At 44.0% G+C, this 14,596-nt stretch overlaps 2 protein-coding genes across 2 annotated transcripts in view; one reads left to right on the top strand and one right to left on the bottom strand.

The window, feature by feature from the left end:
- LOC119297235 overlaps nucleotides 1–2,626 on the top strand; it is a 3,957-nt gene extending 1,331 nt beyond the window's left edge. The window contains exons 4-7 of the mRNA XM_037575106.1: nucleotides 255–422; nucleotides 809–859; nucleotides 935–1,075; nucleotides 2,249–2,626. Coding sequence (XP_037431003.1) covers nucleotides 255–422; nucleotides 809–859; nucleotides 935–1,075; nucleotides 2,249–2,620 — 732 coding nt within the window. The 3' untranslated portion in view covers nucleotides 2,621–2,626. The remainder of the gene's footprint in view (nucleotides 1–254; nucleotides 423–808; nucleotides 860–934; nucleotides 1,076–2,248) is intronic.
- A 1,083-nt stretch (nucleotides 2,627–3,709) lies between these two features.
- Nucleotides 3,710–6,726, bottom strand: LOC119299462. Its single transcript, XM_037576690.1, has 2 exons — nucleotides 5,478–6,726; nucleotides 3,710–3,994 (listed from the first exon to the last, which is right to left on the bottom strand). The coding sequence occupies exon 1, from the start codon at nucleotides 6,724–6,726 to the stop codon at nucleotides 5,518–5,520; it is 1,209 nt and encodes a 402-aa protein (XP_037432587.1). The 3' UTR covers nucleotides 3,710–3,994; nucleotides 5,478–5,517.
- Nucleotides 6,727–14,596: the final 7,870 nt, after the last annotated feature.

Below are 14,596 nucleotides of genomic sequence, written 5' to 3'. Positions count from 1 at the left end.
AATTATGATCGATATGAAGTCCCTTTTTGTCAACTGTTTTTTAAATGATATTCACTCCGTCCCGAATTACTTGTCGCAGAAATGGATAGAAAGTGATGTATCTAGAACTAAAAATACGTCTACATACATCGATTTCAGCGACAAGCAATTCGGGATGAAGGGAATATAAATTTACCTCACTCACCCACGCATGTTTCTGCGACTGCAAGGTTGCTACCATTATTTTGGTCTAACTTTATATTAGAAATGTTCAGTTGGCAGGTCTTAGCAGAGGCCAAGACATCTATGGAACTACCGTATCAATAAATGTCTATGACCCAGAAGTATATGGTACCCAAGATAAATCTGGAGGGCTTACAACTATAATAAGTGGTTATTCTTTTGATAGGGAGCATACCAATGCTGTTGGAGTCGGCTGGTTTGTAAGTAAATTTTGTGTAACTGAAAAACTGTTTTTTGTTCATTTAAAAATGCATGTATGTTGAATCGACAGTTTATACGACTATAATCAGATTTGCTTATTTTTGCGCATTGTCCCCCCATCAAATTGTTGTATACATGCATGCAAACTATATCCCTCTTCTTAAGTTCTATAGTAAGGACGTTATACATTTTATAGTATGTATGCCATGTTGGTAATCCATCACGTGACACACTGGTATGTTTGCGCATGTGTGCCTTTTAGTAAAATACGAGCTTCTCTGCTTGTTTGAGATACATTCCACATGACAACTCATGGTCTCTATTTTGTTCTAAGTTTGGCAAGATAAATTCTACATCACAATTGATATTTTCTATTTTGTTTTAGGTTTGGCAAAGTAACGGAGGTGACAAGGCTGCTAGATTTCATATTTTCTATGTAAGCAGTAAGTTTAATTATGTATGTCAGAATTCTGATAAATGTTATGGAAACTTACATGATTTCGCTCTATAGGACAATGGACAAAAACAATGCTTTGATCTAAAATGCCCTGGATTTATACATACGAGTCCAAATATACCTTTAGGGGGGAAATTATCGCCAATCTCGAAGTACGATGGGCCACAAGCTCATATGAACACGTTTGTTTATCAGGTATTACTTTTACGCACAGTATAAACAACCTACCATGATTTTTTTTCAATTGTGTATTTGGTAACAACTAACAAAAGATTAGTGCTTAGCAGTCTTTTTATTTTATCTTTCATTTTTTAATATTATTTTTATTTCCTTTGCTTGATATTTTTGTGGAGTTTCTCTCATCGCTTGGGTTAGAGTGTTATTTAATAATTAAAATTTTGGAAATATTGAAAGACCTTGATTTTACGGTCAAGACCATCAACAAAACCTAGGGTTAGGCAGTGACGTGTGCCAATATAATTACTGATTTCACAAATCACACCCTAAATAAATTATATATTCTCTAGTTTGCATGTCAACTATGGCTCGTGGACACCAGTGTTCCCCATGGTCGTCCACTTTCAGGTAGCTACCTCTGTACATTATCAAGAAATCTCTAATGTTGTAATGGTGGGTTTTGCATAAAACTAAAAGGCTTAACGCACATGTTTTCATAAAACTGTGATATGGCAGGGTGAACATGGAATCGATGAGAGATTGACGTATTATGAATAATTGGGCTTGCCATGCATCTTCTTTTGTATTTTTTATTTACAAAATGTTAGAAACATAATTTACACACGCGCGCGCGCGCGCACACACACACACACAGAGAGAGAGAGAGTGAGAGAGAGAGAGAGAGTGAGAGAGAGAGGTTAATAGTTCACACTACATTGACGAAAAAATAATACTACAACTACAAATTATCTTATTATCTTCTCACCAAAAAGGAAAGTTCCTAGAATCATTTATTTTTCCATGGCATAATTCTTAACTTAGATTTACCGCCGGGACTAGGAAAGTTACATGTTTTACAGTTCGGTTGTGCAATTACATGGTTTTTATGGCATGTTGTGTTTTATAAAGCTCAATTTACTGAGGGAAATGTGAAATAATTTTAAAATCCAAACTTTTTTATAATGGCTCATAGTAAGGATTTTCTTGCCCCAACATTCTCGGAGACAATTCTAATATATATTAACGGCGGTTAATGTCGATTCATCTTGATTCATATAAACATCTTCAGTACCAATACTTTTGTCACCCGCTCTTCAACATTAATGAGCTTTATTTGTATATATGCTTCTGTATGTACTTTCATATGTTCTTTTTGTTTAACTTCTCGGGTTGGAACTTTTTGTTTGTTAGGATACAAATTCAAACTGGTGGGTAAAATTCGGCAAGGAGGGCACTGTAGTCGGATATTGGCCAGGTGAACTCTTCGGTTACCTGAAATCGAAGGGTACTGTTGGCTACTGGGGTGGTTTGGTTGAAGGTCCTACAATTAAATATAAGCCACCACCCATGGGTAGCGGACACCCTGCTTCAGAGGGAGATGGTACAGCAGCCTATGTGAAGAACATCAAAATTGTGACAAGAGATCACCAGCTCGTGACTCCAATGTCTCGCGAGTTTGACGTGGCCGTAGAAAATCCGAAGTGCTACTCGGTTGCTCACAAATCAGACCAAGACGGTGGAGTACATGCAAATTGGGGTGGTTCCGGGGATTGCACCCTTTGAATGTAACAACAACATTTGAAACAATATTAATAAGGTGTTTTTATGCGAAATAATATTTTCAAGTGTCGTACAGCGTGCTGCTTTCATGTCATACTTGAGATGAGTAATTGCCTCAGTTTGTGTTCTTATCGGCTAATGTTTGGGTTCAGAACTTGCTACACCTCTCATCTTTGTTCTCTAAAATGAAAATATTTTTGCGATCTAGAACATGTCAATTTTATATGACGATTAGATCAAAATTCCGAGGGTAGGGTTGGTTCCTAGCATCGATAGGCATCAACAGTATCTGGTTGCATTGATAGGGAGAACATGCCCCTTTGAGCCACCGGAAAATTTCATTGCTTCATCAGGGAATTTTTTGGGGGGAAAAGGCAAGATCCCAATTTCACATCCATAAGGACATGAAACTGAGCATTGAGATTGTACAGTCACTTCTCAACCAAATGAGCTAGGCTCACAATGCCAATGTGAGCTACATTAACAAGATATAGTGATATACTACTATGTAGTGATGTCTGATCTCGGCCGAACCATTATATGTGTCCACAAGGACAAGACACGAGATGTGAAACGACAGTTGCTGAAAAAGAAGAATTAATCATTACCCACCTCCCCTGTCCATTTGCATAGTGGAAATGCTTTTTTAAAACATCAAGAAATATGATGCTGAAAACTGTGAAAAGTTTGGAAGACAACAGATTTATCTTTGGAACGTCCACATAATTTACCGTGACCAACAAATTGTGCTCAGCCCCCATACTGTGACAATAAAAGTTTGAAAGGAATACTAGAGACACTAGATGAGGATAGGGTACTAGATGGCTTTAACCTTTTGGCGTGCATCACTAACTGATGCAGAGTGAGCTCGAACATGAAATATTTCCAAACTCCAAGTGCTTTGTAAATATAGGGGATACCAGATGTCCTAGGGAAGTTAAAGTAGTCAGAAGCAGGCCTTGTGGGCATGATGGATGCAAATGGCTCATTCATGTGCTACCACGTGGAGTTCAGATAACATGGTGAACAATTCTATGAAGATGATCCACGTGATCTTGACATTCAGAAACAATAGATAAAAAGTATGGGGTTCATACATTTTGAAACATGTAAAATGGTAGTCGATCCACAAGATTACCACCTGAACAAAAGTTCTAGCGACAAATCTTGCACCGTATGCCTCCTACAGCTTGGTAGTAAGTTCAGCTATTTTGAACAAGAATAAAGTATCATACTAGTTTGATGCTTTTTTTGGCCCTGAATACAAGTTGTTGTTTCTTTTCCGTGTACTTAATCATTCTGCGTGATGATAGTAGGCATAAGTATGACGCAGCGTCAACTTCATCCATGATCCAGTAGAAGCTTATCCATCTTGGCCTGAAAAATCAAACAAGCAGTGCATTAAATTGGAATCATGTGCATGTGGCTAAGGAAATTGTCCATGAAAAGCCAAACATGCATCCTAACTGAGGATAGAACAGGTGATGCTAAGCTTAAAATAGCACAGCTAGGTGCAAGCTCGCTTACAAGTTACATGATCCTAAGGACGAGTAGGTTTGGCATCACAACAAAATTTCTCTCAAGTGAAATAATATCACAGCTGGTTGAGATTTACTAACTGCGACAGAGCGAAGACTATGCTGTAAAAAAAACTTGGAGCAAAGATTGCAAAGGATATAAAGCTATCCATTTGCTGTGCTTCAATTTATGGAAATGCAACTATGAGCAAGAAGTGGTGTGTATTAAAACATGAATAAGATATTATAATAGTCAAATAATTTGGGATCACAATATACATATAGATGCACCATTTGTAGAATTATGCGCAAAAGAATGCTAATTTGAAAGAATAAATAGCAAGGATATTGAAAGAAAGAAAGTTTGGCAGTGTATTTTTTTCTACTAGTCCACCTCTTTCACTTTGTTTATGCACTGGTCAAATTCGTCAGATATACTCCCTCCGTTCCTAAATATAAGTCTTTTTAGACATTTCAAATGGACTACAACATACGGATGTATCTAGACATATTTTAAAGTGTAGATACACTCATTTTGCTCCGTATGTAGTCACTTGTTGGAATCTCTAGAAAGACTTATATTTGGGAACGGAGGGAGTAGAAGGCAGAGCCATAAGTCTCCTTTGTTAGTTACTGGTAGAACAAATTGTTCCATAGACAAAAATTCTGGGAGTCAACATTGATGTCCAGAGAACCAGCATAGCTTACAAATCAGATTGTCAAGTGACTCATGTAAGGCATTTTTTTTACAACAAACAAGATTGTAGAGCCGCTAAATACATTTATTTTCTGGCTTTTACAAAATAAATAAATAAATTAGAAGGACCTTAATAATTCTCAATGTACAACTCTGAGTCCTTGACATTTTCTTAGAAAATAATCCCAAAGAAATGAACACATAATATGAGTACTAGTTCTGTGAAGGAACAACTGTTTGAGCATTGCAATTAATTTTTAATATAACTACGCAAAATAGTACTCCATAAAAATGTTTATGAATGTAGTGCGTAGTTTTTTTTTGGACTCCAACAGCCAGTGAACGTTCGCTGGAAGGGATAGCATTTACGTATCATTTTGATCGCAATTTGTGTTGGCATGCATGTCAATTCTAGTCGGTGAGCATGGCAACGGAAACTCCGTTGCAGTTTTGTTTTTCGCCAGAAAATTGCCGTGCTTGCAAACTAAAATTGTCATCCTCATGACAACTAAAGTTGATATCGAAATGTTTGCAATTGTCATCCCTCCCAATGAACGTTCGCTGATCATCATTACCTTTTTTGTTGTTGAATGTACGTAGTTCATAGTTGAGTAGAAGCAAAACAAGTAGTTGATGTGAAATTAACCTTGGGCCTGATTCGGCAAGGGGGGGAACAATGCCATCCGTTAAGGAAGTGCAGGTCCAGAGGAGAACCTCTTGTGCGGCAGCTTCACCACCCTCCTGTCCTCCAGACTCACAGCATACACCCAGTCAGAGCCAAACTGCTTGAGGAAAACAACCCCCTCGCAGGCATCCATGATCCTAGTACTGCCGCCATTGCCGTCCACAAAAAGCTCAATTACACCCTGGAACGTGGCCAATTCATGGACCTCTTCCCTCACCCATCGGCCTTTCCTGCTCCTGCACCTATCGAGATGCCAGATATGGAGCGCGAGCGCCCTCCAAGCCATGCCCACGATCCGGAGCTCCCCGTCCTCGCTCCTCATGACTCTCATGTTCCCGTCGTACTGCTCCCGCATGCTGGCGAGCAGCTTGATGGTGGTGGAGAACTCCTTTGTGCGCGTGTCGAGCACCAGGAGGTACGCCTCGCTCTCGTCGTCCATTACCCAGTACACGCAGCCATTGGCGTGCGCGGGGTCGCCCACCCCGCTCAGCATCGGCATCAGGGACTTGCCGCACCTGGCTTCGGGATGAACGCTCCATTGCGCCGTGCGCGAGGAGAAGACGCAGAGGCGCGGCCCAAACATGAAGTAGGTCACGAGGATCACCTCGAAGGAGAGGGTACTTGAGCTGGCTCCGCCGTCCACGACGATCAGAGCGGCGCCGAGGTAGGCGCTTTCGCCGTCGAGCTGATACGTCGGCGCGTGCTCCACGAGGAAAGAGCGGCGGGACAAGGGATCACAGACGACGAAGTTGCGCGGGATGCTCATGCGATCGTTGAAGGTGGAGCTGAGGAGGAGAAGGCCGTCGCGGGCGTCAGCGAGGGTCCAGTGGTCCACGTCGGGGACGCGACGGAGGGAGAAGTCGATGCAGCGCTGGGTGGCCCTTCCGACGCCCTGAGGCGGCGGGAGCACCGGGAGGAAGGTGGGGTCGAGTATGTGGCCGACGAGGCGGCCGCCGACCCTCTCCACATGGAAACCGCCGTTGCAGATAAAGAAGCCGACGAGTTGGGGCGGGTGGAGGCGGCGGAACTGGCGAAGGAAAGCCGCGGAGACGGAGATTCGGCGCCAACGCCGGCAGACGACGGCGGCGCGCGCGAGGCTAGCGGGGGAGGGGAGCCGCAGGAGGATCTCGGCGAGGTGCCGGTCCTGGAGCCTTGCCGTGGCATCGACGGCGGCGGCCGGCGGCGACAATGCCCTCTTTTTGCCGCGCATCTATGTTTTTTGGAGGGAAAACGGGGAGGTTGCGGTGGATCTGGCGCCTTTTCAGTCTGCGGATGCGGAAGAAGGCTATCTAAATAAACCGCACGTCTAGGAGTAACAAAAATGTTGAACAACTAGATAAGGTTCAGTGAGATATGCGATGAGATTGTTATGAAAAGTTAATCCCGAGTCTCATCTAACCAAAATGTTGATTCACGTTAATAACAAGAATTTGCAATCCTGGCTTTCTTTTTTATAAGAACTACTAGCACAATGCCCATGCATTGCGATGTGATATAAATAGAACCCGATAAATTTCGAACGGTTCAGATTTTAAGCATTTCATTCCGAACATTTTTTTCATGACAATTTTAGTTGACTTAAGGTGACAACTTTTGTTATTAAGACATGGCAACTTTGTCCCGATTCGTTTTTTTGTTAAAAAATTGTCGTGTTTGCCAATAACGTGTGAACTAAAGTTGCCATGAAAAGCGTTCGGTTTGACATGCTTAAAATCCAAACATTCAGGGTTTATTATTTCCTTATAAATTTTTTAGTATGTTATCTTGTGATTTATTTGCCCATATTAATGTGATTGTGTAAAATAAATGTTAAACGAATCATGCCCGTGCGAGGGTTGGTATGTAAATTAAAGTAAAATTGGTTCGGAAGGCAAATAAATTAAGATAATTAATTATCATACGAGAAAGGTTGGACGAAGGGATTGCGAGAAGAAAAGTGAAACATTAAACCTTACATTCTTTTTAAGTAAGTAAAGATAAAGAAAAAGAAAAGTAATGAAATGGTCGCAAAATCTAATTCTACACCGGGCACTTTAGAGTGCCCACATCTCAGGCGCTTAGAATTAGACCGTGCGGATAAGATAATCTACACTATTGTAGGTGATTTTTGTTGGGACTCCTGAGATAGAGAGAGGGATGGGGAGGGAGAGACGTGGGAGAATCTCAATCCCCTTTTGCTTTTGTCTTTCCCATCACTCATTTATACATCGGTCGTTTGTAAAATTGTCACACTGTCGACAATTAGGCATGAACATGGCAAAGGTGATGGACGGGCGGGGGCTCGTCGGATTGGTCTCTGCTATCGGTATTGCGGGGCTCGGGGAGCGAAGAACTCTAGTGAGTAATGCAGGGACCACCCAAGGAGGTTTGCAAGAGAATGTGAGAGTCAATAGCCACTAAAGGACAACCTACAGGGAGAGCCACAAACTTGAGCATTTTTAATAGAATGGCTTCTCTCCAATAAGAGGTCAAACATGAGCAAGTTCGATGACAAGGACAACCAATGAAAGAGAAAACATGACAAGGATTAACATTGTTCCTCCAAAAATAGAAAGAGCTTACAGAATCCAAAAAAACGTTTTCGGAATAAGTATGCAACAACAATGGTGCATGTAGTCCGAGTACCGCTAGTAGAAAAACGACCATTAGCGGCGAGCCCCAGAAGCAGTTATGGCAGGGCGATACAAAGCCGCATGTAATACATTAGTGGAGTCAGTTATTTTTGTGCCGGAAGCGGATGGAACTTTGAAACCATATGCAATAGTTTTGCCCTATAGTTCGGAAGTACTCGAGGCAGTTTCATTGTAAAACCGTCACCGCTATTCTAGCTCCTATATATTTAGCTCTGTTCCCTTCATCACTCCATATCATCGTATAGCGGAATGTTATATCTAGCACCACCAAGCCTCTCCATCACCACCGCGTGGTTGCAGTGTAGTGTGTGACCCGCGCGGTCGCCATGGTCTGCCGCCGTGCCTAGCCGTGTTACATGAGTCAACCTCGCTCCGAAGGGCGAAAGGTCATTTCCTCCCTAAGTGTTTTCGTGTTGATGACAACAAAATTTTAGGACTAACCGTGTGCTTGAGCTACACAGGAATGTTCTAATGGCACAAGTCAGTTAGGTTCCCCTCTGGAAGGAAAAATCGAAGACAGTGTTTCTGACGCTTTTATTTCTTTGGTTGTGAGAAATCCGTAGTATTAAGAGGGGGTCTGCATTGGAAGGGGGTGGAATCAAAGCACGTACACAAAATTTATATTGCACCCACATCACTTTCCCAATATTTCGAGGAGAGAACCCATGTCCAACTTAGTGCGAAAATTGTGCACCCGGTAGTACCGCTATGCATAGCGGTAGCACCGCTCCCCTGTGGGAGCAATACTTATGCTGGCATACCCAGTCGATAGTATCGCATACTAAAGCGGTAGTGCCGCTCTTCTATTGGAGCGACACTATCGCTCCAAGTGTCGACCCTACTACCACTCTAGGGATTTTCCCTTCGGGAAGGGTGCAGTACTGGAGCGGCAGTGGTCTGGAAGTATTGACTATATTATTGTATCCGGTACTACCGGACACCCACGCGCTAGTGCCACCCAGGTGTTGCAATGCTGCCCTAAGGGAGACCACTGTTCTATCACTCTGCTGAGCAGTACTACTCCCTGACATTTATGCGATTTCCTAAGGGATAGTGGTAGTACCACTCTCTGGAGCAGTACTACCACTTAGTACAATTTCTGCACATAACATTTGGATTTGGGGGAGTTATATAAGGAGGAGCTTCTTCCACCTCCCACCTGTCTCTTGCCTCTCTCTCCTCCATTGTTGGCCCAAGCTTTATCTTGCCTGATCTCTCTCTCTCTCTCTATCCTATCAAACTTGTTGGTTTGTTAGGGATGGGGAGAGGAGACCTAGGTCTACACTTCCACCGAAGAAATTTGATTCCCCAATACTTTCTCATTTGAATCTTGTTACTCTTTGGTCTTAAGCACCCTAGATGAAAGAGATCATCTCGGAGCTACATCCATCGTGGTGAACTTCGTGGTGGTATGGAAGCTTCCAATTGAGTTGTGGAGATTGCCCCAACATTGTTTTAGGGATAATTGGTTTTATGCCCCTAGTTGGGTCACACTCAGCAGGTTTACCCCTAGTTTCCTAAAACACTCATTCCCGCCCAAACCAATTTGCTTGTCTTATGCTTTACTCTTTAACCGTTTGACCATCACTTTGAAAACTTCATAACAAATTTGTGACGCCCCCGATTCAACCGTACACTAATCATACATGCAAACGTGTACGATCAAGATTAGGGACTCACGGGAAGATATCACAACACAACTCTACAAATAAAAATAAGTCATACAAGCATCATATTACAAGCCAGGGGTCTCGAAGGCTCGAATACAAGAGCTCGATCATAGACGAGTCAGCGGAAGCAACAATAACTGAGCACAAACATAAGTTAAACAAGTTTTCCTTAAGAAGGCTAGCACAAACTGGGATACAGATCGAAAGAGGCACATGCCTCCTACCTGGGATCCTCCTAAACTACTCCTGGTCGTCGTCAGTGGCCTGCATGTAGTAGTAGGCACCTCCAGCGTAGTAGGAGTCGTCGTCGACGGTGGCGTCTGGCTCCTGGGCTCCATCGTCTGGTCGCAGCAATCGGGTATAGAAACGGGGAAAAGAGGAAGCAAAGCAACCGTGAGTACTCATCCAAAGTACTCGCAAGTAAGGAGCTACACTACAAATGTATGCATTGGTATCAAATGGAATACGGGTATCATATGTGGACTGAACTGCAGAATGCCGGAGTAAGATGGGGATAGCTAGTCCTATCGAAGACTATGCTTCTGGCCATCTCCATCTTGCAGCATGTAGAAGAGAGTAGATAGTAAGTTCACCAAGTAGCACCACATAGCATAATCCTACCCGGTGATCCTCCCCTCGTCGCCCTGGTAGAGAGCGATCACCGGGTTGTATCTGGCACTTGGAAGGGTGTGTTTTATTAAGTAACCGGTTCTAGTTGTCATAAGGTCAAGGTACAACTCCAAGTCCTCCTATTACCGAAGATCACGGCTATTCGAATAGATTAACTTCCCTGCAGGGGTGCACCACATTTCCCAACACGCTCGATCCCCTTTGTCCGGACACACTTTCTTGGGTCATGCCCGGCCTCGGAAGATCAACACGTCGCAGCCCTACCTAGGCACAACAGAGAGGTCAGCACGCCGGTCTAAATCCTATGGCACAGGGGTCTGGGCCCATCGCCCATTGCACACCTGCATGTTGCGTACGCGGCCGGTGAGCAGACCTAGCCTCCCTTATACAAGAGCAGGCGTTCCAGTCTAACCCGGTGCACGCCGCTCAGTCACTGACGTCATGAAGGCTTCGGCTGATACCACGACGTCGAGTGCCCATAACTGTCCCCGCGTAGTTGGATAGTGCGTATAGGCCAGTGGCCAGACTCAGATCAAATACCAAGATCTCGTTAAACGTGTTATCTTGAAGTAATCACGAACGCCGACCAGGGCCAGGCCCACCTCTCTCCTAGGTGGTCTCAACCTGCCCCGTCGCTCCACCATAAAGTAACAGTCGGGGGCCGTCGGGAACCCAGGCCCACCTCTACCGGGATGGAGCCACCTGCCCCTTCAGCCCCATGTAACGCCCTCGATGCGGCTATATCTCCCACGTGTCGAAGCACGACTTAGAGGCATAACCGCATTGAAAGCGATGTCGCAAGTGAGGTAATCTTCGCAAACAACCCATGTAATACATAAGGGAAAGAGATACATAGTTGGCTTACAATCGCCACTTCACACAACTACATGATTAAAGCATTACATCATCCAAATACACACAAGGTCCGACTATGGAACCAAAATAAAAGAAGACTACCCCAAATGCTACACAGATCCCCGATCATCCCGACTGGGCTCCACTACTAATCAACTAGAACGAAACAACACAAAGGACAAGCTTCATCGAGCTCCTCCTTGAGCTTGGTTGCGTCATCTGCATGGTATCCTCGGCACCTGCAAGCTGATTTTGGAATTATCTGTGAGTCACGGGGGACTCAGCAATCTCACACCCTCGCGATCAAGACTATTTAAGCTTATGGGTAGGGTAAAAGGTATGAGGTGGAGCTGCAGCAAGCGACTAGCACATATGGTGGCTAACATACGCAAATGAGAGCGAGAAGAGACGGCAAAGCATGGTCGATAAAAGTATGATCAAGAAGTGATCCTGAAACAACCTACGTCAAGCATAACTCCAACACCGTGTTCACTTCCCGGACTCCGCCAGAAAGAGACCATCATGGTAACACACGCGATTGACTCATTTTAATTAAGTTAAGGTTCAAGTTATCTACAACCGGACATTAACAAATTCCCATCTGCCCATAACCGCGGGCACAGCTTTCAAAAGTTCAAAACCCTGCAGGGGAGTCCCAACTTAGCCCATGACAAGCTCTCACGGTCAACGAAGGAATAGACCTCCTCCCGAGACATTCCGATCAGACTCGGTATCCTGGTTCTACAAGACATCCCCGACAATGGTAAAACAAGTCCAACAAGACCACCTGATGCGCCGACATCCCGATAGGAGCTGCACATATCTCGTTCTCAGGGCACACCGGATAAGCTAAGCGTACAGAAGCCGACGTAACCCAAGTTGCCAAGGGATGGCCCTGCACGGTGCTCTAGGTTGGACCAACACTTAGACAAGCACTGGCCCGGGGGTTAAAATAAAGATGACCCTCGGGATGCGCGACCCCCAAGGGAAAAAGGCTAGGTGGAAAATGGTAAACCCAAGGTTGGGCCTTGCTGGAGGAGTTTTATTCAAGGCGAACTATCAAGGGGTTCCCATTATAACCCAACCGCGTAAGGAACGCAAAATCCGGGAACATAACACCGATATGACGGAAACTAGGGCGGCAAGAGTGGAACAAAACACCAGGCATAAGGCCGAGCCTTCCACCCTTTACCAAGTATATAGATGCATTAATTAAATAAGATATATTGTGATATCCCAACAAGTAACATGTTCCAACAAGGAACAAACTTCAATCTTCACCTGCAACTAACAACGCTATAAGAGGGGCTGAGCAAAGCGGTAACATAGCCAAACAACGGTTTGCTAGGACAAGGTGGGTTAGAGGCTTGGTTCAACAATATGGGAGGAATGATAAGCAAGTGGTAGGTATCGCAGGATAGGCATAGCAAAAGAGCGAGCAACTAGCAAGCAAAGATAGAAGTGATTTCGAGGGTATGGTCATCTTGCCTGAAATCCCGCAAGGAAGAAGAACAAGTCCATGAAGAAGACAAACGGACATAGTCGAACGGATCCTCACAACGCGACGTTACTGGAACCAACCCGAAGAAGCAAACACCAGAAATAAGCACATAACATAATAAACAAACAACACATGAACATGATATGGTATGCGGGATGAGGTATGCGATGCATATGCATGATTTGGCAAGGAATGCATGAACCTGGCCTCAACTTGGAAATCCAAGTGTGCCACTGGAAAGATGAGATGAAATCGCTTGAAAACGATATAAAGAACGCCGGAATCTGAGTTACGGTTTGGGAATGGCAAGCAATTCAAATATGACCACGTTCTGCGATTTACAGCAAGTAGCCATCTAAATGCAACAAGATGAATATGCTACAGCACCCAAACATGACAACAAAATACATGGCAGGGATCCATTCATGATGCTTAACAAAAGATAAACACTGAGCTACGGCTAATTCATCCATTAACAGGTTCAAACAAGCATGGCAAAAGTGCAATTGGTAAACAGATTTCAGACCTAGTGAAATTAACACTTGTCTGGAATTTCAGATCAGATAGCACTCGTTGGAGCAATAAAACAATATGCTACAGGAACTTAATATGGCAAAGTAAAGCATGGAATGGAGCTACTCAAAGAGCTTAACAAAAGTCCCTTAGTGACCTTGAGCCAAAAGGGATCAGAAAATACAATTTCAAGCATGTGAACATGGCAAAAGCATAATCAGATCACAGACTTAGAGAAAACTGGAGCATGCTGAAACAGATATCAAGTAGGCATGTTTACGAGCTCGATGCACTCACTACAGAGCAAGTCATGACAATCTAACCATACACCCCTCAAGAATACACATTATATAAGCTAGACATGGCAAGAACAACAACATAGCATGCACGGATCAACTACAACATCCTCGGCAAAATCGCTAACAAGTAGACAATCTGCCCAGATTCACAAAATAGCAAAAGTAGAGCTCAATTGACTCAAGCTAGGGTGCTCCATAATTTCAAACAAAGACATGGATGGATAGAGAACTACAAGATTAACAAATCATCCTTACTGATCATCCTCAAAAGAGGCACGGATCACTAGGAAACAACATGAACATATGGCATATTGATAAAAACAGATCAAGGACTTAGAGAAATCCTAAGTCCCTGAAATCAGCATTAACGAATGCACCACTTTGCAAGGTTGTGCTAGTTACCATACACATCGCAAAAATACATGGGTTGCACCTCTGGATAGATGGCAAAACATATAACAAAACTCATGTAGAGATCATGGGCATATCATGCACACAATAATCATGACAAAAATGACAAATAGCTATTTCGTGCAGCAGATCTGACAATTGACTCAAATAGCACTCTTCCAACAGCATTTCGGGCATCAAGATGAGCTCAAATGGAAATGATGCAATGAGATGAAATGATGTGCTCTCTGAGACGAACATTTTGATATGCTACATGCGCAAAACGGAGCTACGGATGCAAAGTTACGACGTGATGAACATGGGCATATGAACCATGGAAATCTCGGGGACTTAGTGAAATTATACCTCCGGAAAAGTCAATGGGCGGATGAGGATATCCGGGACGAGGAGATCCGGATCGAGGGGCCGCGTTTGGATGAGATCCCGGTGGATCTCGTCCCGATCCACCGGATCTCGCCGGAGGGGATGACCGGAGACGACGTGGCGGCGGAGGCGGCCGGAGTTGGGAGGCGAGGTCGACGCCGGCGAGGCCGGGCCGCTCGCCGGAGCTCCCGGGCGAGGTGCTGTG

The sequence above is a fragment of the Triticum dicoccoides genome, chromosome 5A (genome assembly GCF_002162155.2).
Source record: "Triticum dicoccoides isolate Atlit2015 ecotype Zavitan chromosome 5A, WEW_v2.0, whole genome shotgun sequence".
NCBI lineage: Eukaryota > Viridiplantae > Streptophyta > Magnoliopsida > Poales > Poaceae > Triticum > Triticum dicoccoides.
The sequence above is the reverse complement of the archived record's forward strand: the minus strand, read 5'-3'. Positions and strand labels throughout refer to the sequence as shown.